Source organism: Hirundo rustica, chromosome 8 (assembly GCF_015227805.2).
Source record: "Hirundo rustica isolate bHirRus1 chromosome 8, bHirRus1.pri.v3, whole genome shotgun sequence".
In the NCBI taxonomy this organism is placed as follows: Eukaryota; Metazoa; Chordata; class Aves; order Passeriformes; family Hirundinidae; genus Hirundo; species Hirundo rustica.
This window is the reverse complement of record NC_053457.1, coordinates 6,347,114-6,373,818: the sequence shown is the minus strand read 5'-3', so window position 1 is coordinate 6,373,818 and position 26,705 is coordinate 6,347,114. Positions and strand designations below refer to the sequence as shown.

The 26,705-nt window shown below is 41.6% G+C and overlaps 1 protein-coding gene across 4 annotated transcripts in view; it reads left to right on the top strand.

The window, feature by feature from the left end:
* The window catches only part of ARID5B (AT-rich interaction domain 5B), a 115,038-nt gene that overhangs the window by 68,901 nt on the left and 19,432 nt on the right, over positions 1-26,705 (top strand). For 2 of the 4 annotated variants that reach the window (XM_040071189.2, XM_040071188.1), the window contains 3 exons: positions 11,040-11,152; positions 17,431-17,635; positions 19,963-20,015. In XM_040071189.2, the coding sequence (XP_039927123.1) occupies positions 11,040-11,152; positions 17,431-17,635; positions 19,963-20,015 (371 nt within the window). Of the gene's footprint in view, positions 1-9,380; positions 9,524-11,039; positions 11,153-17,430; positions 17,636-19,962; positions 20,016-26,705 lie in introns of those variants that run through there. The other 2 variants (XM_040071192.2, XM_040071190.2) reach the window with 2 other exon arrangements.

Below are 26,705 nucleotides of genomic sequence, written 5' to 3'. Positions count from 1 at the left end.
TGCCTGGCGTGGCAGCGGGGGGACACTAGAGGGCAACTGAGAGTTTCCTTTAAGCCAGCCGAGCTGGAGATGGTTTTAATATGAGCTGTTTAAACTCAGTGAGGATTTATTTTCCTGTCTGCAGATTTCACATAAGTAACCTCAGAGTTTCCATTGACAGCAAATAATAATCCAACTGAAGTTCTTCTGGGGGAAAATGCAGTGGGAGCAGGTCCGGAGCCTGCTTTTGCCCAAATAAGGCTTTTTTTTGCAGACCCCATGTGTTAGATAATGATCAACTGACAGTCGGTCATGAGTTAATAATGCTGGATGCTGAAATATGCATACCATGTGGTATACAACAGTTCTGCGGGGAGAGACAAACACAGCTATAATTAGACATCTGAAACACAAGGAAGTGTGTAAATTGTTTAATAGTCTTCCACTTAATTCACTCAGATAATTTCCTAAGAACCAGTATTGACTACGGAAGAATATTGCACAACTGACTGCATATTTAGTTTAAACCCTGCCCTGCTCAGATAAATTTATGGATGCGGCTCAGTTTTATTTGGATTTTTCTGAGTGCTAGAGATTTGCTGGGGCCAAAATGCAGAGATGGGTTCAATTTTGTTTGTGTCGATGTTTGGAATGATTACACCGAGTCCATGAGGTTTGCGCTCATTTAAATTGGGCACACGATCTTACAATCAGGACTTTAAAACCACCATTTTTGGTGTGTTTTGGGACAGAATCCCTAGCTGCTCATACATAACCTGACAAAATCGCCAGAGTTCTACTCCTGCATTTTACTGGTAAAAAAGTGGAGATCCCTTCCTGTGCTCAGCAGTGCTGGGCAGCGTGCCCTCTGCACCTCAGCAGTAACACCCCTGTTAGGTGTGTGCAGATCTCCAGGGTGCCCAGGCTTCGTTCCCAAGCTGTCTGCAGAAGCAGAGTTGTCTCTGAGCCCCTTTGTTGACTCTGTGCACTTTGGTGGGAGGGCCTGGCAAGCCAAGTGCTGCTGGTGAGGTTGGTGATGACCCAGAGATGTGAATGGGTGCAGGGCTTAGGCTGTGGCTGCTGCTCCTGCCTCCACCTAATGCCTTGTATAGTCCTTGTGGTGGCAGCTGAATGTAAGCATCAAAGGGGAGAGTAGTAGTTTCTGCTTGTCACTTTACTGTATATCTTCACTAATACTGTCTCGCAGGTTGATTATGCCTAACAATTTTTGGTTACTCAAGTGCAAAGGAAAAAAAAAAAAAAAAAAAAGGAAAGGAAATTACAATATTCTTGCACCAAAAAAAAGAATCTTATATAATCAGTTACAAATCAGAAATGCAAGAGATTATTTAAATAATACATTTGTCGTTTTCACGTTGTGCACATCTTGATGATCATTGCTTCCTACCTGGCATTGTCATTCCGGAGAGCAAGGTCTTGGAAACTGGCCATTTTATCCTTCTCACGTGAATTTCTGTCTGTTTGTATTCATGCACATTGTCCATCAGTCAATTAGCCCCTCTCGTCCGTCGATCGGCGTGGATACGGCTGGTTACGTAGCTGTCGTATTTCTGAGGTATGTAGGTCATGTCTCCATTGGGCACTGCTGACTCTGCTAGACAGCAATTACACAAACGCTGGCTTTTTACTGGAGAGAAAAAGAAACGTTGTTAGGAAAGCCGCCCTAAGATTTGCCTTTTATTCCCACAGCCCTCTAATGGAAGGTCTACCTTGAGTGTTCTGATGAGTTTTGATCAGACAGGCAGACTTGCATGGGTTTGCTGTGCATTTTCATTTCTTGCTGCTGTGTTTGCATTGTTTTTGTCTTGGCTGTTACATAATCTGTTAGAACCTGTTCATTTGCTCACTTTCCTTTCTTTGTTTGCTTTTTTTTTTTTTTTTTTTTTAAACCCAGACTATTTTGAGAAGTCAGACCTACACTTCTTGAGTGTTGCTCTGACCCTCCAACAGAAACTGAAGCCCCTGTCTGCTGGGTGCAGCTTCCCAGGAGGTGACCTTTGGGGATGGAGGGCTTTGGGACTGGAGAATGACTGCAGATTTCTGAGGGAAAGGGAAATTTGATGAACCCATGTCTGAGCCTGTGATGCTACCCAAGCACAGGGTGGTGTTTCATGATGAGATAGGACGATTTCTTTGTTCAGGGCTTGAATGCTGCTTTGACATTAGTGACAGAGAGAGCCACGCTGGCTTGGTTGTGTTAAATGCTTAACACAGGCTCAGCCTCAAAGACGTGAATAGCCCCAGTCAGGTCATCAGAGGTCTTCGCATGCTCCAGGTCTTTATGAGTTAGGCATGTACTTTGCTGAATCAAGTTCGCAGCTCTTCACGTTCCTTGTCCTGCATTGCTCAGTACTTCACTGTGTTTGATCCTATATTCATGCAATTTCTCACCAGTAGAACCACTGAGTCATCTAATCTGGTATGAACCCCAAGCAGTGGCTCATCGGCCAAAATTGCTGGCAAACTCTTTCATCCAGTTCACCACCTTTTTTCTAAAGGAGAAGGGAAACAGCTGTTTGAGCAAGGGCCAGAGCCAGACAGCTGGACGCCTCGTCGTGCAGCCAGCCAGGCTGCTGCAGCCGCCCGCAGCGGCCAGGCTCTCCTGGCAGCAGCGTGGGCTCGGCCCTCGCCGTGCCCGAGGCGGGACACCCAGCCCCAGCCTGATATCTCAACCCTCCAGACCCTCAAATTCACGTGTTACTTCCTGCACTGTGCACACCAGCTCGTGTCTGGCTCAGGCTTTTCCCAAAGGCCTTGAGAAAGCTGGTTATACGCGTGCCTCCGTATTCTGGCACTGGATCAGGTATGGGGACTGCAGTGCCTGGGCATGCCCGGTTAAGCCTCCTCACTCCTGAGTATCAGCTTTTTCCTCATCTTTCAGGCACTCCTCTTACCTTGTAAAGTGACTTCTCAGTCATTTTTGCTCAAAGCCAGCACAGCTTGAGTTATTCAGACCTCCCTGAAGGCGGATACCCCTTTGGCCACGGCACCTTCCTGTACGTTGAATTTCTGGTGGGGAATAGCCTATGAACAGTCACCTTTGGCTTGGTCAGTGGGACCTGTAATCCCTGTTTGCAGGTTTCGTGCTGGAGCTGTATTGAGGAGCATTGTGTTTTCCTGGTCTGTTTTCCTTCTGATTACTCATTTGTATGAGTCAGTCTTAGCATTGTGCCAGTCCTGGTGTCAGTGTGAATGTAACTGTCAGGAGCTTTATATTTATTTCACTGATGAAAATTTCTACTACTTAGAAGGTTAGGAGCAACCTCTCTGGAATCCCACCAGAAATCTTTTCATTTGGTAGAAATTCCCCACTGATGCCTACAATTAGCCAGTTCTTAATCCATTCAATATACGCTTGAATAAAATTATGTAGTGCTGTTTTTTAATCAAAGTATTATCTAATATTAAATCAGCTGTCTTACTGAATGCAGGTAAGTTCCATGTGTGCAGCTAGTTTCTATAACCAAGCTTATAGTTTCAAAGTGTAAAATGAGGTGCTTTGTTTGTTTTTCTTTTCTGTTGTTTTAAGATCTGGTTTCTGTAAAACCAAGTCAATTGACTGGCTTTAATTATATTCTTTTGCAAGCATATCATCTGGCTTCTTTGCAAGTAGGGAACAAATATTTACCAAACACCTCTGCCTCTTTCAGAATCATTAGTAATAATCCTGTCATCTGTAGCCAGTAATAGGCCTACACCGAATTTTTTTGTTATTATTATTTTAATTTGCTCTAAGGTCTGCTTGAATGTCACATATTTGTCAAGCATAGGTTTTTCTCTGAAGTCTTCAGGTTTCCACTTCAATTTACTGCATTTCTTTTTTTTTTTTTTTTTTTTTTTCTAATACATGTATAGATTTTGTCCAGAAAAACAAACAAACAAACGAAAGGCTTTTTTCCATTTTTTTGAAACCTACATTAGTCAGCAGGACATAAAGAAGTCCAGATCAAGGAAAAGTCTTAACATCAAACCATGCTGAAATGAAGAAAAAGAGATTCCAAACGTCTTCCTAAACCTTATCTCCATCTTCCATGGAAAAAAGAAGCATTCCTTTTTTGGCAAAATTGGCCAAGCTGATGTTTGCAGTGCCTCTAAATTTTCTATTAAAAGCAATGCTAGTCTGAACCATAATTCATGAAAAATACTAGCATTTTGCTTTCTTCAGAGATTGTCTAGTCAGGAGGGGGGTCAAAACAACAGTCTGCAGCAAGTCATATGTCTCCACATTAATCCACACAAGGAAGTGTCTGTTTCACTTATTTCCAAATGGGGAATGTTTTCTTTAGAGAGGTAGCAAATTGATTTTCCCCACATGGAGCATGGGATATCTCATTTCCAAAACAAAACTTTCAGAACTGGCTACACAAGTCCGCTCTTTCTCCGTGTGGGTCAGAAAGCTGCACGATCCCGCAACGTTTCCTGCGAGGTTGTTCACTGCTGTGCTCTGGAGCTTGCAGGTCAGGCCTGACATGTTCAGTTATAAAGAAAGGAATAAACAAGTGTTTTCATTTAGGAGAAGTCTAGTAAAAATAATTTTAATATTCAAATTGGTTTATGTCAGCTTGAGCAAGCATGAGGGATGTGTTGTGTGTGTGTGGGCAGAGAGGCTGTGTGACCTCCACAGACTGGTGAGAGCTTGAGTTGTTGGAAGGGGCTCATCACTGACTTCCATAGGTGTACTCAGGATCCTCTTGAGACCTTCCCCAAACTGAACTGATACTCTTGTTTCCTAAATACAGGTCTGGGGTTTTATTTTGCTTTATTTTCCACGTACTTTAATTTCTAACCTTTCAATGAAATACTAGATTACTTCGAGCTTGCTTCTCTTCATCAGCTCAACGTGCCTGGGCAATAAATGCCCCAAGCCCTCATTTTTGGACCCTATTTCCAGGAGGCAAAAGCTTTTAAATAAACTTCAAGGGGTGAAAGGAAAAGAAATTAAATGTGAAGGCCCAAAGTCAAAATGCAAAAAAGGGAATGAGAGGAAGGAGATAAAATAAGGAGATGGCAGTGATGGGGACATCAAGGAAGCTTCCAAGATGAACTAAGCTTTGAACAGTTCTTGAGACCCTGCTTAAATACAGCAGTGGGCTTTTCTTAACTTCCAGATATTGCACATGCCGGAAGCCCCCTCGAGGGGTAAGTGTTAAATCCATTAAAGCTGTTAACTTTCTATTCATTACATTTTAAAAGGTGCAACATGTAGCCATGCTTTTCAGCCAAGAGGGAACTTTGGCCAGGCTGCGTTAGGGATGACCTCAGCAAGCAGCTATTTGCCACCTGCTCGCAGGCATGGTCAGTTCTTGGATTTTGTGGAGATCTGGGGCCATTCTTCTCACCTTGACTTCGATGGCCAGGCACCTCCATATGCCACATCCAGCTTCTGTTTGACACCTGAATCACAAGTAGCTCTGGGATCTGGCAGATCCTACCGTTTCCACCTGCCTCAGAGGGGAGATCTCCTAAACTGTTCTCTATGTACAGGTGGTTTTGCGGCCTAGGGCCAAGGATTCTGGTGTCACAGCTTCTGTTCATGTGTGTGAAAACCAGAAGACAGGTGTAGGACTGGCACAGTGGGGAAGGATTCTGTGAGGGGACGCTGCTCAAGGTGTCCTTCAGGGAAGGGTGGCTGTGGATGCATTTGGCAGCTGTGCTGCCACTGCCTCATGTCTCTTCTGAATTCAGGACTGTTCATCGCTGCTTATTCACTTCTTGCAACTTCCACTTCTCTACCTGAAGCCTGGTTTGTGAATACCTCTCTCTGGCACGCTCCCAGCTCTACTTTTAGAGCTCACCTGACTCTGTGGGCCCACCCTAAATGTTGACCCAGATCTTCTGCTGGCCCTTCTTTGCTGATGACCATGGAGATTTTTAGAAGCTCAGTTGATTTTTTTTAAAAAACTGATTTCTGCAGGTAGTAAATATGCTATTGTTCTTCCTTCATCTTTCCACAGAAATATGGTCAGAGAAAACAGCAGGCAGTCAGAAGAATCTGGTTGGCAGTGTAAGCTGAACGTCCTTTAGCTGAGTACATTCCTCAGCAAAATATGGCAATGGCCTTCTTTTCTCCTTTTATTTTTTTTCCCCTTTTTTTTTTTTTTTCCTTTTTTTTTCCTTTTCCTCTTACTTATGAAGTGTTTCTGAGAAACTGGAGTATGAGCAAGCCAGAATCAAAAGTTGTATCAGGAAATAGTTACACAGGTCAGAGAGGCCTGGAAAAGCAAGAACTTTGATCACGGGCATTACAATTGCTTAGATGTGCTCTAGAGTAAGAAATGTGAAGCAGGCCAATTAAAAGATACATGTTTTAAGCATGAGTACTGTACTTGTTTAGTTACATGGTTTGCTGAGCAGCCAGAAAGGTCCAAGGTTATTTTGGGCTCAACATGAGTAAGTGATCCAGGTATGACAAATGAGGTAATGCATTCCAGGCTCATTAAAAACTCTTGGCTACACCACTGATTTTGACAAAGTGCTAACATAGCTTGACCTCAGCTCTGTGAAGGCCACTATTTTTTTTAACACCCTCCCTATAACAACAAATCTTTTGCATCAGCGAAAATGTGTGAATGTAGAGAACAGTGTTACTGGGAGGGCTGAACACACTGGACGTTCAGTGATAATCAGACTCGTAAAAAAGCAGTAGTTTTACAGTAAGTGACCTGCTAAATTCAGATACCCCAATACCACAGCCATTATTTCTTGATTTATTCATGCCCCTAGAGGTGGTGGTGTGTACACAGTACACGGCATTTCTGGCATGGATGTAGCTCAGGTGAGGCTGCCCTGATAACAGGGAGATGGTGAGCCCTGTGATCACTTTCCCATCCTGGACACATAGGAAAAGAAGGTGGCAGGTGGATGTGCTGTCTTGTTGTGGCAGCCTGTGTTTTTCTGTTATAAGTAGTGTTAATGGTCATGGTTGACTTTGGCAGCTCCCACTTTTGGATACTTCTCTTTCCCTTGCGTAGCACTTGCCTTTTTAGGGGTAAAACCGGAGCTGGGAGTTGTTCTGGGCAGTGAGGCTTGGAAGTGCTCCTTTTTCTCATGTCCTGCTGAGCAGGCAGTGTCTGTAAAAGTTGAACGGCTGAGAGTGGTAGGGATTGGAGGACAACAGCCGCAACCTTGTGAGTTTTCTGAGTCGGTGAGCAAGGGTGACTGTCCTTTCTCTCTCCTTCTGGCTTATCCCAATCACCTACAATATCCTGATGTTGGCTCAGACTGGTGAGAGTGCTGGAGGGGAAGGTGTGATTTTTGAGCAGTGACGCTGTTTCTTGGCTTCATGAACAGAAAGAACTTCTGGCTTTGAGGAAACACCTAGATAGCCTGAGCAGCATTAGCCTTGAGCTCCTTTCTTTTCTGTGTGGTTTTCTTGGTGGGTCAGAGCCTACTACTGAGCTTATTGGCAATTCCTGGTCTTTATTTCTCTGCACAGATGCCTCTCAATTGTCCTTGTTTGATTACTGTAGTTTGTAGGCAGCTTGTGCAAGAACAGGCTTTGGAAGCTTCTTATTGGGGTATGTTTAGACAGCAAAGATTTGCCAGTCTCCATCTACAGATAATCCAGCTCATGCTGTGCATGACACAGGCTTTGCATTTAACCTCTCAGGTGTAACGGCTTGCAGAAAAAACACCTTGCTGGTGTTTGGCACTAAAGAGCACAGCCACGGTTTGGGGACTCCTCCAGGCTCGAGGAGTGTTCTCTCGTACTGTGTGCATTTGCTGCTGGCTCTGTTTCACCTGGCCGTACCTCAAAGGTTTGCCAGGACTCAGCAGGTAACAGGAGCGGGAAAACACCACGCCTTGGCAAAAGGCAGTCACATCAGTTACACTGGAAAGAAAGTTTTTTAACTGGTACTGTGTTGTCTCTCTCATACTCCTGTTACAGGCACTCACACTGAAGAGGTGGCAAATGATGCAAACTTTTTTCTGTACTTATTTATTCATTTTTTACTTCAATTTTCTTTGCTTATGCTCTCGCCTTCTGGGGATGCACAAGTTATGGGGCCTTGCTGCCGCAAATGCTTTCAGAAAATGAATTTGAAAGCCATATGCACAAACACGAAGAAAGTGAATAATTTTGGATATTCTTAGGTAGTCATGCCAGAAGCCCTTCTCCACTAGAAAACAGAAAAAAACCCATAGGATACTCACTTAGCTGTCCATTACATACTGAACATCCAACATCATTAGGAAAACAGAATGTGAATAAGCCACAAAATGTGTAAAATTGCTTTAAAATAATTATGAATAACAAATTCAAGACATTTGCAGTGTGCTCATGAATATGTCAAGAATTAAACAAAAGATGACAAAATTGAAACATGAATGTGGCTTGTAAATTCTTTCTTCAGTCCTAGTCATATCTCCTCGCTCACACAAGCAAAACAAATGTCACTGAAATGCAATAATCTTCAAATAGAGCATTTATTTATAATGGTTTAGGAAGCAAATATTAATGGCTTTGTTTCAAGTGTGACTGGAACTACGTCAATTGTTTTCTTCTACAGAGTAGATATTAGATGCCGGGGCCTTCTCTTCTGATAATAATTCCTATTGCTGCTTTCTTGTTAATTGTGTGTCAGATCTGGAGGGGCTTTAGGTGATTTAAAATCATTCCATGGGGCCTGTGGGACGGTCCTTGTGTGTGCTGCAGACAGACCTTCCATGCTGCAGCTCCTGAGCCACAGGGAGAATGCAAATACCCCATTTCGTAGTGGGTTTGTGCCAGTTCTGCCGTGGAAGGCTCCAATTCAAACAGTGTTTATATGCAAGCTCAGTATACCTGGAATTTAGGAACAAATGCCTTCTTGCTTTTAAAGCTTTTAGCAAAACATTAGGAGTGCTTTATTCTGTGATGCAGAGTACGGTGCCAAAACTCAGGATAACAAGTGTGTTTGAAAAACATCGAGCCTTGAACTAGTTTCTTTATTTGTTAAGAAGAAAGAATGGAATGAAGGAAAGAAAGAAAGGACAGATAACTCGCATGCAGGTATATTTGATGGTAGCTCAGCCACATCCCTCTTTGGCCATTGGCTGGGCCAGGCCCAGGGATCCTTTCATTCAAAGGTTAATCTTTTAACGTGCGTGCCAGAGCGTAGCCAATTGAGGGAACATTTCTATTTCCTTCGGTACCTTTTTAAAGAGCTCAGTGGCTGCCGAGGCACACCGTGGTTAAGGATCTGTCCATCCCATCCAGGTCGTGCGCCAAGAAGTCCCCGTAGGCATCGGGAGTCCGTCAAGGGTTGAGCGGGGTTTATAAACAAGGCAGGGCAGCGTGGCCAGGGCTGGCAGTCTCGGAGCTCATCCCACGCTCGCGCCGAGCCGCTCATCTCTGTTTATATGAGGAATGGAACGGCTGGGGGAGGGGATGCGTAAGCGCACGGCGAAGGCTCTGGTGCTCGTTCTGTGCGAGACTGACATCCGCACAAGTTGAGACTCCCAGCGATGTAGTGTGCAGTCACATGCTGTAGCATTCATGAGTACAGATATAAATCAGGCAGATGTTTGTCGACTGGAATGGGTAATAATTTCTTTCTCTCTTTGTTTGATTTTGCATGTTAGCCTCAGATGACAATTTCAGAATTGCTTTCTGCAGTACTTTTCAATAAGCAGATTGTGCTTCACTGGAGATAGATGGAGATATTTCTGTAGGGAGATAAATGTATTTTTAGATAGACACAAATGTGGACTTACTCCCATATGCACATGCAGATATATTTGTATGTATACACACAGATTTTTTTTTTTTTTTTTTTTTTTTACCTTACACCAGTGTTGGGGGAAGAAAAAGGGTCTGACTTTTTATTTTAAACCCAAAGCTTTTCTTTTTCCCTGAACAGACCAAATAGGACAGTGTTACTCAAGCTATAAAATCAAATTAGCACCCTTTATTGTGTTTGCAAACTAATTAAAATGTAAAATGTCCTGAAACCACTGGCTTACTGTGTGACAAATGTAAGATTAGAAACAATTAGAAGACACTCAAGAGGTTTGTGATGTTTAGATTTCTGACATTGTTCTAATCATCCCTTTAAGTAATGAAAACAATGGTTACCTAAAAATTAAAGGTTTAAAGGAAATGATCTTATTCAGTACAGTCATTAGTTAATGATTGTTTATCATTTTAAATGTTGCCATAGTAGTCGGAGAGTGATTTTTGAATCTGAAAGCAGAGGGGACATGTAATAATGAGCAAGCATCTGCTTCATCTATTATTTCTATATATGATCATAATTTATGTTGTAATAGCACTATTGAAAGATGAGTGTGATATTTTTTATGATGATCCATATTCCATTCCTCGTATGGCTCAGCACAGTTAGGATTTAGTCACTGTGTTATTTCAGAGCTGTTTTATCTTAAGAATTGGACAAAACTGAAAGTGAGTCATGTTAATTTGTATGTGTGGTATGTAACCCTTATGAAACAATCAATCACTTATTTCAGTACTTGTCAACTTCCAGAACTAGTTGTTAAGGGTTTTTTTTGATCCATTTCAGGGCTCAGGGGTAATTTTTTATTTTTTTCTTTAACTTCTTTTGGAAAAACTTTGACAAGAATGACAGGATATATAAACATTTCTTGGAGCTGTAAGGAATTTCAATATTTCAGAGCGCTTCCAATACCAGATGTTTCCCAAAGTTGGAAATAGCAGTTAGTACTCTTGCTTGAAGATTAAAAAAAAAAGGCAGCAGGGTGATTAATGCAAAGTTTCTTATTAATATTGAATTTTGTTCTTTTTTGTAGCAGGGAGAAGTATTTGTGCTTTCTCTCTGTGTCCTTGGGAGACCAGTGTTTGACTTTTTATTAATTAGTTATGTGAAAGTAGACTAGATTGGCCTTGGGGGATATTCTATAGAAATGTATAGTGTGTCAAGATGTAACCCACAGAGGAGGGGAATCTCGTAATAAGCATTTGCTGTGGACAGATGTGTACATTTCTGTGACTGATTGTAGTGGAATTATTTATTATGTTTTTGGCTGTTAAGGATCCAGTGTAAGACAATGTGCTCAAAGTGTTCTCCATTAATTTTCAGCGCCAAATCTTAAAGGCAGACCGCGCAAAAAGAAGCCATGCCCACAGAGAAGAGATTCATTAAATGGCATTAAGGATTCCAACAATAATTCTGAAAGCAAAGCTGTTGCCAAGGTAAATCACTTAATAATACTCTTTTCAACGCTCTCTTCTTTTTTAGGTACAGCCCTGCCTTTGTTTCCCAGCATGCAGTTTCACATTTAGAGTGTAACTTATTTTCTTGGGGAGATAAACGTAGGTTTTTTCAATAGTTTTATTTTTCACTTTAAATCATGCCTGTTTTCAAAGTTACCAGCAATTATAATCACCTAACAACCTAATGCTATCAGCTTGTTGGTAACTGGTAGTGCTTAAGCTTTCTTGGCATCTAGTGTTAGTTTTCACATTCTGTGACACACAAACATAGTGTGTGACAGTATCTTCGAATTAAAAATAAACCTGGGAGCAGCTCACCCTGTTACAATGTACTTCTAAATATAAGTTTGAAGATAAACAGACTATGGAACAAGAGCTGCCTCAGTAATGGTTTCTAAGAAGCAAACACAAACGACATTACCCCGATGTTAAGATCTCAACGTTTTTAAATTGAAAAAAAAAAAAAAAGATAAAGGCACACACTCAGTATGAAAGCGTAAAAAAAAAAAAAAAGGGCTGGTTATTTAACAGCCACTGCTTAATACTCACTGCTGAGCTGCATGTTCCACAGTTTGCTGAATAGTGCATGCTTTTACAGTCTTCTGTATGTGCTGCAGTGCTCAGCCCATACTGCAAGTAAAAATTGGATCACTGATTAGTGTTTATAGACTTAATCTTTAAGGTATTTATGGGTTTGTGTCTTTTCCTTAAAATATTTTAAAATGGAGTTTCTGTAGTGTAAATTGCATCCTATTTTCTATGTTGTCTGAGTGGTTTTAGACAGGAATTTGGTTTTCTCTTAAAAAAGAGCAGCACAAATGGCTCCTTTCAAGATGATTTAATTAGAAACTCTAAGGGTGCGAAGATGGAAAATTACTTAGAGCAATAGTTGATTTTTATCTGAGACCAAACTTTGTCACTGATACTTTTAAGCTAAACAGCTAAAGAGATTTGCATATGCTGAATTTTTACACCAACTCCTCCCAAATCTATTGTTTCAATAAATGAGATGGATGTGTATCTGAAAAACACTTCCATTGTTGTGACCACCTCTTTAGGAAATACAGTGAATCCATAGATCCATTTGCATTGGTATTGTTGTACACAGTGAATGTCCTGGGAGATTAGGAGGTTAAAGAGGTCAAGTGGGAGTGTTCTGCTGTCAGTTTCTCATAGGAAGGCAAATTAAATTCCACCTCCTCCTCCTCCTCCTCCCTAGGAGTTCAGTTAAAATTGTGCCTTCTGTTGATGACGATAAAAGAGGCTGAAGTTCATGATGAAACTCTGCCCTTAAGTCATTGTTTCTCTTCTTTTTGTGCCCTATTGTGCTCGGTTGGAGTCTGTACTATCGTATTAGACAGGCATGGTAAGAGGTGATGGAGCCTGGTGTGTTGAGTAGCGGGGTCCTGCCAGATACTATAGAGTTTGTCTGAATGTTTTCTCTGTGAAAGAATGTGCAAAATCCGTTGTGTGAAAATGTCTCAATTTGCCTCGATTCCCCCTTCCCCCAAGCCATTTTTCATGTCACAATATTGCCAGTGTACTGCTGCACGGACCATATTGTCGAAGTACCCCAGACTGTAGCACGAGTAGCTCTGCCTCTTTAGCACCTGATATATAGGTATTAGATAATTAAAAACAACAGTAACACTTCATACCAAATTGTTTATCCTCTCTGTTTATGTTTGGGTTCACACTACTAGTCAGATAGGAGGATATTTCAGATAAGAAGTAATTCCACCTATTTATCTAGTCATACTGTGCTCATCATTGTGCAGATATTAATAGCATTAATTATCTTGGCCAGCTTAATTTCATTATAAATAATAGACATGCTCATGATATAACGTCCTTGCATGTAGTCACACTGACTTCACTGTGGCTCTTCACATCAATCTGTGTCTCAGGGCTGTGGATACACTTCCATGGGAAGAGGACAGTGAATCAAACCCTCCATAGCAGATGCACTGCCCTTTGTGCAGACGCTGCCTGTGCGCTGCTGGGGAGGGAGGACCAAGGGTATTTGGGGAAGGGGAGATCCACCTACCATCTTCTCATTGCTGGGAACTGTTGGGATCTGGTCATCTGAAGCTCCATGTTGGAGTTCACCATTGGTTATCCCCTGTGAGTACTCCATGTCCCACTAATGCTGACAGTGGGTCCATGGAGAGCAGGATTGAACACTGCTCATGTAAATGGGACAAATCCACTTGTGTCAGATGCTGAAGTCCTGGCCATATTCTTGTCCCAGATAAAATCCCTTCTGACCAGAAGCTGTGCTGCTTGCATTCTCAGGTCATGTCACTCAGTGTCTGGCAGCAGCCTCATTTCTCAGTGGTGGGGAGCGGCTCTGATGGAGTTGCAGTGGCTGTATGGTTTGGGTTGGGAAACGGCAGAAAGGGCATTCCAAAGGCTGTGGTTTTGAGCCTGTCAAGACCAATCCAAGCTGCATAGTTGTCATGACTTGCTGAATTTCATGTTCTCAGCTGCTAATGACTAGAAAGCTTAATTCTAAAAACCTAGTTCTCATTAGGCATGTTTGTCTTGAGCTATCAGTAGATCGTTTTGAGGAGTTTCACAGTTACCTGACAATGAAAAGTGTCTGGTTAGGTAGGAGCAGCTCTGGGTCACTTCCAGTATAGGTGGCTTGTTAAAAATAGGGTGACAGCATCACAGACAATGTGGTCCTGGACTTGCAGGTGCTGCCAAGGAAAGTGAGTGTTTTGTGTGCCACTTCTCACTTTTGCTCTGTTGATCTCTTTGGTGGTCACTGCATCAATTTTAGTGCCTCCTGGGGAAGATCCCGGGGGGGGGATCCCTCCACGGCTGGGAAGGGAATACAAGGCCATCTACTCCAGCAGGATCAGCTCTCCTGGAGAGGGTTCTATCAAGCTCTACTCTCAAAACACTCCTAGGACTCTGAAGGCTTTCATACTTGATGTGTCATCAGTGCTGGACAGGCTTTTGGAACTTGCAGGCTCCAGCACATGACCTTCATTGTACCTGCTTAATCTTCCCAGAGAGGTTCCCAATTCAGAGTGTGTTCTAATGCTTTTTAAAACTGGCTGATCTGACCATTCGGAGGAACTGAAAGGATTAATTTGGTAAACACGGAAATTGTCCCTGAATAAATCTATTAATTACATCTCCTAGTGCAAATGCTGAACTAAACCTCTCACTTCATTTGTACAGCAAGATCTGAGAAATTAATTTAAAAGTTGCCAGGATATGCTTTTCCTGTGGCCACAGGTGGCCTAGCATGCTCTCAGACCTGAAGATTTATTCCCAGTACATCGGTCTTTATGTGATGGAAACTGTAAAGTGTAGGTCTGTTGTGGTCTGAGTTGTGTGTGACCTCTGGCAGAAGACAAAATCACCATGAGTGTTCACTGGCCATTTTGTCACGGATCATCCACCTCTGATGGAACACACAGCAGGAGATGGTCAGATAATCCAGAGCCCATCTCAGTGCAACCCCATCTTATCCAGCTGAACCCAGCTGTGGCACTGCATTTGTATTTTGAAAGAGAAGGACAGTTTGTGGTGCTTGGAGCAAATCTGGCATCGTTTTCACTGATTTTGATGTGTTTATGGTGGATTTACACTGCTGTTACCCAGAATGGCATTTGGCCCTTTCAGTTCTCATTAATCATTGGTCATGGCATTCATCCACATTTCCTGTCAGATGGTGGGGAGGTTCCAGAAGTGAGCCTTGGCCTCAAATGCTTAGCAGATGAAGCGCTGTAGCTTTCACCAAAACTTTGTTGAACCTGATGCTGCTTGGAGTCCACCCATGGCATTTTGACACCTCTGAGTTCCACAGGGGCTTTGGCCTTGCTGCTCTGCAGACAGAGGAAGGTTGTGTGTACCATGGGTTTTTCCCACTCCTGGTGGCTTTCTTAATATTACATTGTCTCCTTTAGGGTAGTATCCCTTGCCATTAGTTTGCTTGCACAGCCATGAGCTTTGATTTCACTTAAGGGTTCATGCCCAGGTTGTCTTTGCAAACATAGTTCTGAATTGTCCGGTTTGAAGAAGAGAAGCCAAGCAAGAGGGTGACAAAACTGAACAATTTTTCCCAGGTCCAGTGAATTTGCTCCAAATTTGCAGCTCCAATTAAAAATCCTAAAATTATTGAAGTCATGCATTACTTTTGGGAGTGTTAACCCAGTCTTTCCTGAAGCACTGAAACTTGTGACAGTGTGATCTAAACTCTGGAAGCTGTTACATAATTTTTGTGAGGTGCCAAAGTAAAAAAAAAAATCAAGGAATTACAGCTATGACCTGAAAAGTGGATGAGGAAGTCCAAAGTCCATTTAATAGGAAAAAGAAACCTGGTAGCTCCTCTGGTTTTTGGATTAAACCCATGATCTTTACAAAAGTTTGATCAACGAGCATATCTATTACTAAAACACAAAGGATGTGCTATGGGAAGACAACATCTCTTTGAACTGTGCAATTGGAGAGTATCAAGCAGTACACTGGACATAACTTCTGCAACAAGTGATCCAGAAGAATCCCACAGAGGTGTATTTCCCAGTCCCTGCTGCGTTGCCTGGGAGGAGTGAGCCTGTACCCTCCAGTGGCCACTATGGAGCTTTTTCAGCAGCACCAGCTGCCATGGAAAATTGTGACCACTTGTCCACTCTGCTTAGGAGCTAACCATTGCTTTGTCCAGCATCTGTGGAAAACTGTGGAGAAGATGACCTGAACTCAGTACTCTCTGCAAAGTTAACACCTGCAACAGAAGGGATTTTGCTTTCCCTGAGCCTGAAATGCCTGAGTATTTTTTTATTAAGATACAATAACCACATTGTGGTTGTGGTCTTTCCGGTGATGTTTGTTGTTTGTTTACAAGATTTATGTAATGGTCTTCATAGCAGTTGCTTCTGAATTGTCAACAAGTATCCAGAAAGCACCTGGTTTAGAAGTGGCAGTTCTGAAGGAGGGCACATGGGTTACTTGACCAAGAGCTCTTGCCCTCCTGCTCTCCTGTGGTATCCTTCTAAAGTACCAAGTACTGGCTCATAGAGTCTCTCTGCTCCCTCTGGGAGCACAAAGGACATGTCTTGGATGGGGTATGGAGCTACCAGAAGGCTCCTGGCAGCACTCAGAAGCACTGAAGGGACAGTGCAAATCCAAAATACATGTAACCATCTCCAGTACCTTGTATTAGAGAACTTCCAGTACTACATTGGAAATTTGTTGATCCCATGGTCCCAATGTCTTGGTCAGGTAGAGCTTTAAAACATCAGGTTTCTGCTTTATTTTGGTTGGTTGGTTGGTTTTTGGGAGGTTGTTTTTTGTTTGTTTTGCTGTGGGTTTTTTTGGTTTTGGTTGTGGGGTTTTTTGTTTTGTTTTGTTTTTGTTTTGGGGTTTTTTTTTTTGTATACGTACCTTAAACGAACACTCAATTTGTAATTTGCTTGATTCAATGAGAGGCTTATCTTCAAGAGGGGCTGCAGGATTAAGCCAGTCTCACTGGGTATTTTTCCCCGTGTATGAATACTGAGGAGAGGTAAAGTGGTTCCAGTTTTATTCATTTCCTGACTGGCACACATCTGCTGGGCAGTCCAGTGGGAGACCTGGAGCTCTGGGACTTACATGCATTGGGGAAGCCAGTGTCTGCCAGGAAAGCCTCCAGCTACCAGCCTTTCCCTTCTGCTAAATGCTTAGGGCTGTGCTCAAGTTCAAGCAGATGCTCAAACACATGACTTGAGTCCATGCTGCAGCAGAACCTCTACTCGTGTGCTGAGCGCTCTGCCTGGATAAAGCTTGCCAAGGTTTGCATCTATTTTGGTGGGCCAAAGGAGGGAAAAATGTGGCATTTCAGGGCTGGCTGCTGAGCATTCCTGGAAGGGGCTGAGCACCCTCAGCTCCAAGGGTTGTCTGCAGGAGTTGACAATGCTCAGTGTCAATCCTGGAACAAGGGTTATTATTAGACTTGCTAATGGCAAGTGTATGTGCGAGATAGAAGCTGTGACATAGCAATGTATAGTCATAAAAATGCAGATCTGGAGAGCATTACCAGTGAGTTATAATGATTTAAAGATGTGGATGTTTAAAAATGTTGTGACTACGATTCAGAACAAGACATTTAGCTCTATAAATAGCTTCCTTTGTTTCCCCTCAAACACAGTCTCATGGTTTGGCCTTCATTTTTTTTCAACAATCCATTCTGCTAGGAGAGGGTATTTATTCCTTAAGTGAAAATTAAAGGTTACCCAGATCTGATATGACATCTTTTCTTTTCCCAGGTAAAATGTGAGGCTAAGTCAGCTTTGCCCAAACCCAAGAGTAACAACAGCAACTGTAAGAAAGGCTCAAGTGAGGATAAATCAAAGATTGCCATAGGTGAAGAATGCAGAGCTGATGAGCAGGCTTTCCTTGTGGCTCTTTATAAATATATGAAAGAAAGGAAAACACCAATTGAACGAATACCCTATTTAGGTTTTAAGCAGAGTAAGTATAATTTTTCTCACTTTCTTGTTGACATTTTAGAATGGTTTGGCTCCTCTGGAGAAAGCGATTGCAGACAAAGTCTGTTTTAAAGCCTTATGGATGGGGAGGGACCATGTTTATCTCTACACATTTTCCAGTCCAGGCATTTCACTGTCTTATGCCTAGATTTGCATCTCTTCTTTCTGGGGTAGTTGCTGCCGGATATTTATATGTTTAAATCTGCTGATTATGACTAGAAATAGGCATGTTGAAAACTCCATAGTTTTCTGTTTTGTAAATCTGCAGCGTCTGTAATGCCTTTCTTCTGAGTTAATAATATGACGTATCTTTATTGTGCCCAGATGTTCTTTATGAAAGGACAAATATTAAAGGAAGACATTTAAAGGTGGTCAAGAAAGGCACAAAAGGGATCATATTTTTAAGCCCCAAAATGTGTTTATAGTTAATAAATTACTGACTTTGGAGAATAAAACAGACTGTATCTGCTTAATACAGAATGCAGTCTTTAGAACTGCTTTGGCATGTACAGTTTGTAGTGCCACGATCTGTAAATAAATGTGGAGAAGATACAGTTGAAACTGAATTTTGCATAAATACTGCAGCACAATGTAGATCTTTCACAGTTTCCAACAAAAGCTGTAAATGGGAGTATTTCTCCTCCTTATCTATAGATTGAATGATACTTTATTTCCTTAAAGGGAAAACGCCATGGATTGAAATATTATTTACTCTAATTTATCTCGTAGATTAAAACCATGTGTTATTTTGATGAAGAATGTCAAACCTGTATGTTTTACATAACAATTTACATACCTAATAGCAATTGGCGCTGATTGCAACAGGCCTCCAGCAGCCATTATAAACTTATATAACTCCGAATGATTACAGTGTTTGTCTGAAAACTGGCTGCTTGAAATGGGAGTAAAATTAATGTACTATGAACAGCTTCGTTGCATTATGCATTGATTCAGATTAAATCAAGGCCTAAGCAAAGCTCTTGATAGCTTTGAAGCAGTACAAGGTTCAATGAGGCTTTCAGAACATTTTGTGTTGAAGAATTTTTTTTTTTCTCTCCCCCACCCCCCCATATTATTCTGCATTCCGTCAGGCATGGAGACAGGGTGGGCTTAAAAGACAAGCTAAAGTATTATTTCTAAAGTTGCCCACTGGGGGTAGGGCCTGCTGCTAACATTTAGCTGAAATGCACTGAAACTTGCCTGACATAGTTATGAAGTAGCGGCCTGATCTGGCAAATACTTAAATACCGAGAGTAAGTGTGCTGAGAAGGGCAGAAATGTTTGTAGGATGGGGCACTGTACTTGTCCAGCAAGGCTTGTGCAAACATTGCCAATATAAATAGGTTGTTAGGAAGAGGCAGCATGTACAGTCCAGCAGAGCATCCCTCCATGGAGAAGGAGATCCTGTTCTCCATGGTCCATTACTGCTGACCTCAAGTATTTCTAGTGTGTCTGTGGGGAATCACTGCTGGTGGAATCGTGCGTACACCTTTGATGGGACTGACATGGATTTTTCTTCTAACAATTAAATGAGATAAAATAAAAATTAAAATAAAATAAATAAATTTAAAAAGACACCAGCAAGCAGTGGCCCCATGGGACAAGGGGGCCGGGATGAAAAGCACGCGAAAGGAGGGAAATTCTGCAGGAAATAACAACTCTCTGCCACCACATCTTTTGAATTGAGTTGCCTCTGTGCCTCTGACCCCACAGCCACGGGCGAGGCACGACCAGCCCCAGCATAATTACTGCAGTAATGCTCATTCCTGCTCCATCTGGGTTCGCTCACGCAGGGCCCGCTAGCACGCAGCTTACTGTTCATTGATCACGGAGCCCGTTAGCTGAGCTGCAGTAAATATTGGATATTGTCTAATCGATAGGCCTGCTCGGTGGGGCTTGCTTGCTGGCTAATGAAACCGGTATTAAACAAATAATTAAAAGTAACATTCTTCCCAGGGAGTAATTTTTATTATCAAAGTTATGGAAACATGCTACAGTCATTATATCGTGTCTCTTATCAGCAAAGTCCAATGAGCCCATTACCTTTGTCTAAATGTATTTTTCCAGTCCCGTTAAGGAATCTGTAAGTGTGTTCTCTTATATGTAATTAAAAATATATATAGTATGGGCTAATATTTACTCTTCAGATTATGTAAATACCTCTTTGGAAAATGTTTCACAGGAGCTTTTCCAGGGGCTGTGAGGTTTTTTTTCTCTATTTTTCTTTTTTTAAAACTGTTTAATTTACATTTCTTTGAAATATGTTGGCTAATGCAATGCTTATCTAAATACTTATTGTCCCTCTAACAGTTAACCTTTGGACTATGTTTCAAGCTGCTCAAAAACTGGGAGGATATGAAACAGTAAGTGTTTAAGTAACTTAAATGAAATAATTGTGCAATCTAACTTTTCCCTGTTAGGAAAAAAAAAAATGTAAAAGCAAACAATCATTTGCTGCATTTTAGGCTAGCTGTACTCATTGTGGGTTTATTGGGCCGTTTTTGGAAATGGTCCCAATTAGTTCCAGATCTGGCAAAATTGTAAACTTGTCGTAAAAACTCCAAGTGGAAAACATATGTAACTCTTCTCTGTCAAGGAAATTAGTTAGGTCTGTAATTTTTTCCCATGTTGAGAAAGGGCTATTATTGTACAACAAGCCAAGATTGCATAAAAGAAATTTCACTTGGCAACATCCCTGACATCTGTTCATGTCTAATATGGGAAATATATTAAAGGCTTTCAAAAGTAATCAGCGTTGTCCATTAAGGAATAGTATGCTGCAGAATCTTCTCTTATTCCAAGTGTAAAAGATCTTTATTAGACAAGGGTCAGTACCACATAAACAGGAAGTTATCAAAGTAATTCAGAAAAGTCTCTGGCACTTTTTATCAGCTAACCATATCTGACAAGAGCAGTTTATTTTTAGCTCACAGGAAAATTTGATGGCCACGGATTTTACAGCATGTATTTTGAACCAATAAAATATTAGAGCAACAAACTTAGATTAAAATCTTGAAACGAGAAGAAAGAGCTGCATTAATATGGCACATCGAGATGACATCTGCAATAAAAAAACAATTCACATAGGAAGATGTCGTCACTGGAAATATTTTCTTCGCACACAATGATCAGATTAAGTTGTTCAGTTCCTGCCACAGTTGGATGAAAGAAATTATTTTTGCTTTGTTTACGAAGTAATCTGGGACGTATCTGTGCCGTAGAGAAATGACAAGAAGAAATGCACTATCGAGAAACTGAAAGTCATTTGAACCAAAAAGCAAAACTCACTGTTTTCCTTCCATACAAGAAAGCACATTGCTCTGTACATCAGCAGCCTGGGCTGGTTAGCATGGGTGTACCTGGGATTTTGTGAAACGTGAAATCTAACATTCTTTAAAAATATCTATGCTTGATTTGGCTTTTATGGTTGCTCTATCTTCCATTAATCAGCACATACCATGCTTATGTACAGGGGTGTGTGCAGGCGTGCTCCTGGGTATGTATGAATGAGCAGCTACCACAGACAGATCGTTACAGCAATTATGAGCAAACAGCAATTGCTTGAGTTGTAAAGTGCAACGAAAATGAGGGCTAAAATGTTGAACTTGATCCAGAGCACCAGGGAAGCCAGGAGGCAGATTGAAGGGAGAGTGGCATGTTCAGAGTGCTCAGGAAGGTGAGCAATTTTCAGAGCAATGTTTCAGGTTTGCTTGAGGGGACCGAGTACAGAAGCAGGGATGCCAAAGTGGTGACTTGCTGGAGAGACCTGAGTTTTAGTGCCAGAGGGAGAAGGATGGATTTAGACGAGCTGGAACAGGTGAGCCTCTGTACCTGAGGCAGAGCAAGAATAGGATTGTGAATTCGTGACCACAGTGCCACTGGGGCAGGTTTGAGAAACGTGACAGGATCAGAGGGGAAGGATCACATGCATGAGAATGTCAGCCAGAGTTGTCTCAAAGCTCCTGTCCCTTTCTTGGTGACAGATGTTCTCTGTTGTTTAGGGGCATTTGTCACCTTGAATGAAAATGTCCCAGCAGTGCTTACTCCTCATAAAGAGTAAACTAAGCAATTGTTTCCTGTTCAGTAAATGGCAAGGCAGGCACAGCTCACACCCTCTGACATAGCCGTGAGCCCAGCTTTCGTTGGAGGGTGGATGTGTCTGAAATGATGGGCCCGATCCTGTTTCTATGATGTGAGTGGTGCCTGTGCTCTTTGCAGGCAAGCTGAAGTTGGGAGGACTGTTGAGATGCAGTTTAAGCTGTATATGGAGCATGAGGTTTCCCGACCTCATTCTCTTCTGTTAACAGTCTCATCCTCAATATGGATCTGCCTTTGCTTTAAATTCCGAGTTATCGATAGCTGTTGCAATACTTTGACCTCTGCGCACCCTGGGTTTTATTATTTTATGGCCAGTTGATATGCATTGAGTTTGCCAACTGCATTAGTTTGTATATATTTTATAATGGCAAACACTGCTGAGAAGCTTTTATGTTTCATTTTTCACAAGTCACTGGATGGTAGGGGTGACGTGGATCTGTTATCAGTTCTAGGATCTTAGGCAGGTCTCCTTTGATGCAGAAATTTCAAGTGAGTGCTTTTAATTCGAGACAGAACAGAATCCACCACTCTCACTGGTGCACAGTGCCACCATCTATTGATGAGGAGAAGTCATGGAGTGCAGCAGCTTTCTCAAACCTGCCCTATTTAATATGCATTTATCTCTATGGCCCCTTCCACCTGACTTGAGCAAACCATTACAAGGGCTTCATCATCTTTAACTGGTTTTAAAATTTCACAAGGTTCTCATTTGTTCATTGAGATAGAAATAAATCTTTTCTCTTGGAAGTATTGTAAAGAAAATAATATTTTAAAGTAGATATTTGACTTCAACATGTGACAACCATTTTATGAACAGGAAACAGATAAAAGATTTCTTAAAATGACATATGGAAACTTAAAGTGGTCAGATGACCGGTTTTTTACAAGCCTAGAAACCTTCCCAGTTAAAGCAGTTGCAAGCTTTACATCCTTTTATTTGGCAGAACAATTATAGTCTGCCCATTTTTAATTTTGTCCACTGCCTTGTCCATTTTGTTCATATATAGATGTTTTGATTCAGTCTAAAAAACATTCATGGATCATGTTTGGTGTTTTTCAGCTTCTGCCCAGATTCACAGGAGATTTTTGCAATATTTTTGAGTCCAGTCCTGTCAGTTAAGAATCTAAAAGTGACTGAGAACAGACAGGGATTGGATTTGAGATGCAGAGAACAGCTTTCTTAGCCGTCTAACTTTCCCCCTGGGGAATGGACCCGGTGAGGCTTGACAGAGAGCATTACCTTTGCATATGGGATATACATACAGGATATCTAATAGTGTCAAGTCATGACTGTGTGTCATGTTTAAGTGCTCTCCATTTAGAGTAGTTAAGAGAGTCATTTCTCCTCCATTTGATTGCTAAATCTTAGTTGTCATCTATAACTTTGTAATACCACACTCCCTTGTACTTGTTGTTGAACATAATGCAGGCTTAATAAAAACAGCAATCCATACAAACTGGTTTAAGGCTTTAACAGATGAAGCTGTCTCTTTGTAGTTGGTGGAATCATATTTCTCTTAAACAAAGATATGTGAGATGAGCATCTTTGTTACTAATAATAGGAGAGTGCATTGGAAAGCACTCTCTATAGCAGACCTTCAGAGGATGAATGATTTAAAGTGTCCCCAAATCGTTGGATGAAATATGAAACCATGCCGTGTTGCAGGGAGCTCAGCTGCAGTGGCATTTAACAGCCATTGCCTGGAATGTTCTCTGTCACCCTAAGTCAAGTGAGTAAAAGGTGCAGTTCACAGATGGGGAATTTCTAGGACTTACCTAAGGAGTTGTCCTTGGCAACTTACGAAGTAGCATTTTTCCTTTTGAGCCAACATAAAAGGAGTGCCTTGGCATGTTTGCAGAAGGCTGTGCTGCTGAATGGACTCTACCTGGAGATGTCTTAGAAAGATAAAGGATAAAAAAGAAAATTAGGTGGAGCTTAACCTTCAGTACGTAGCAGCTTATATTTTGCCAAAGGTCAGTGGGATCCCATTTAGCTGCTGCTTCCTGGAAGCAAATAAAGTGCTTTAGTTTTTAAAAATTAGTGATTGACACAATGCATCAGTCCTGTGTCTGGGCAGGCCCGAAGAAATTGGTATATCAGTGGAATGCAAAGCTAACTGGGTTTGTTTCATACAGAACTAATACTCAGAGCTCTGAAGTGAGCTGTGGACATCATGTACCATGACCAGAAAATCCCCCATTATGTTTGCAGCAGGAAATAAGCAAGAGGCTTTCACAAGGAAGGGAGTGGGAGCTAGGATTGCAGTGCAGAAGACCTTAAGATTTCTCAAAGCAGAAGACACCATTGAAAGCGTGTTTGTAAACTGTCTTCTGCTTTAATAGATAAGATCATTGCTTTTACTTGTTTTTTCTTGATGACCAGTCCCTGCTTAGTACTGTGCTTATAGGAACCAGATCAGATGTGCTCTTACATCCAGGCACAGGCCAGTCTCTTTGCTTAACTCTGATTTCTGTTGGTTGGGAAAGATGTCACAGAGCTTTTCAAGGTGGTGCTGGCTTCCAGTGGGCCCAGCACAAGGATTTTGAAGCTGTAGGTTGGAGCACACTGCAGGAGGGCTCTGCTACCCAGAAGGCTGCTTTAAAACTAAATCCGGCATTGGAATGTGAAGCTGTCAGAGATGACACTGGCCTGTGAAGTTGCCTCAATTAATGGGTGAGCCTGGACCATCCTGCACTTCCAGAAACGTGGCAGGCACTGGGATTGGTGGATGTGCTGTTAGGGGTAAGGAAAAACAAATCAGAAAACTAAAGCAGCAGAGGCAGACATTTTTGGTAGCAACCACAACCATAAGCAAAGCATTGCCGAGCCTTGCTCTTTCCTCACTCCTTGGGAAGTTCGGTCACTGAGGAGGCTGGGAAGAACTCAGATGAGAAAGGAAGGCAGTGCTCAGTTTGGATATGATCAGGAGGGTCATCCAGCTGAGCAGTCCTGCCCTGCATGACAAGAGTGTAGTTTCCTCAGTGAAGCATTTTGTTCAGATTGTTTAAGGATGTAATTAATCAGTTCCTTTAGTCCTTTGAAGTTTATTAAGCATAAAAAATAAACTTTCCAGAGCAGGGGAAAACTCAACCCCAGGCTTTGTTAGAATAACAATTGTTTCAGGGAATGTCAAATTTAAACTCCCTCTGTGGGAGGGCACAACTCAGTTAATTGCCAAGGAGCTCTGGTGCATTGCAGATGTAGAATTGGATAAAGCTGGGCAAATGTTTGTGAAAATACTATTTTTCTAAGGAGCTTAGAAGAAAGAGACACAAAAAATGATCCATGGACTTCAAAGGGATTCACTTTTCCCCTTAGTTCACTAGCTTGACTATCAGCTCTTGAGTCAGCTCATGGTAAATGAAGCTAAGGCTCTAAAGTTTTCCTTTTGAAAATGGAAACCATGCTTCTTAGTCACATCAGGATGTTTATGAGGGGAACTTACAGTAGTCCTCCTGCTAACTAATCCTTGGCTTTCATTTAAAATTTCTGCACAGCATCACTGTTCTTAGCCAAGGCTTCAGGTCCTGGACAGCCTTGCAAGCCCAGCCAGGTTGTGCTTGTCAGAGGGCCAGAGCACAGACCCCAGAGCAGCTTCATGCACCTTCATTCCCCCATCTGTGAGCCTGCCAGAGGTTCCATTGCAGCAGTCCTCAAGGATCTAGGATTTTTGGGGAGCTCCAAGAACACAAGGGCTGTCTGGCCACGCCTCTGTCCACTGTCTGTCCTGAGGACTGGTGGAACTGGTGGGAGGCAGGACCAGAGGCAGGACCATCCAGGCATTCCTCCACAGCAGGATACTTGGTCCAACTCTCATTTAACTTCTTGGGTTGCATAAGGAGCATCCATTCATATTCTCAGGATGTGATGTTCTTTATGGCTCATTAGGACTCTGGTTCTTCAAGCACTTTAGTAGTAATAATAATAAGTGTGGGTAGCCTGGGGAAGAGACAGCGTAAGAACTGAAACAAAACAGACTCAGGATGAACCTTATCATCAGATGAGTGATTTGTATTTAAATAATCTGCTTGTGCAGAATTTATCCATGAATTGCTTGAATCCTTGTGCTGGTAGTCTTTGGATTTATTACAAAAGACAGAAAATAAAATTAGTGAATAAAGTCAGTTCATTTAGCCTTATATAATATTTAAGATAAAACACTTTCTTCTTTTTCTTTTTTTTTTCCCCTCCAGAGTATCTATAGGTGTAAACTATGCTCAGGTGCTAATAGTGAGTTAAAGCTACTGCTGTTTCTGGAGAATCTGCAAACAATAAATTTGAAGAAATTGTAACGTTATCAAAAGATAATACTCCAACCATGCTTTTGGCTTTAGAGAATAATTTCTGTAAAGGAAGGATTTTCCCTTTATATTGAGCGAAACAGAAACACCTCTTACCCTGTAATATTTAATGATGGTAGCTATCTCCTCTTGTTTAGATTAAAATTACAGGCCTCAGATTGCAAGCTGTAATATTTGTTCTCTTCTGATTGCTGCCTTTAGCTCCTCAGTAAATGCCATTGACTGCTCTGTGGGTAACTCCAAAGAAGCCTCCAGGGCTGAATATATTAAAATCCATGGCATTCCACAGCAAATGACAAAATACTCCTCAAATTGCCCCCACAGTTTTTTACCAGCCCTCTTTATGAGATGCAGGCAAACAAGAGTGATCTGTTGTGCTTGTCCTGTTCCTGTTTTCTCTTCCTGTTTTAAATATAGCAGAATATATAAAATAATTAAGTCGTATTCAGAAACAATCCTTTTGCCAGGTCTTCCATCTGTTATTCTGTATAATCCTAATTTCTGTACAAAAAAACCCAAAACCCTAGAACCATGGTATGCAACTCAATATGTTACAAGATGTTTATTTTCATCAGCATGGTCCAATAAAGTACACAGCTCAAATATTAACATTGGAATACGTTAGGATTTCATTAGTATTTGATCCATATATT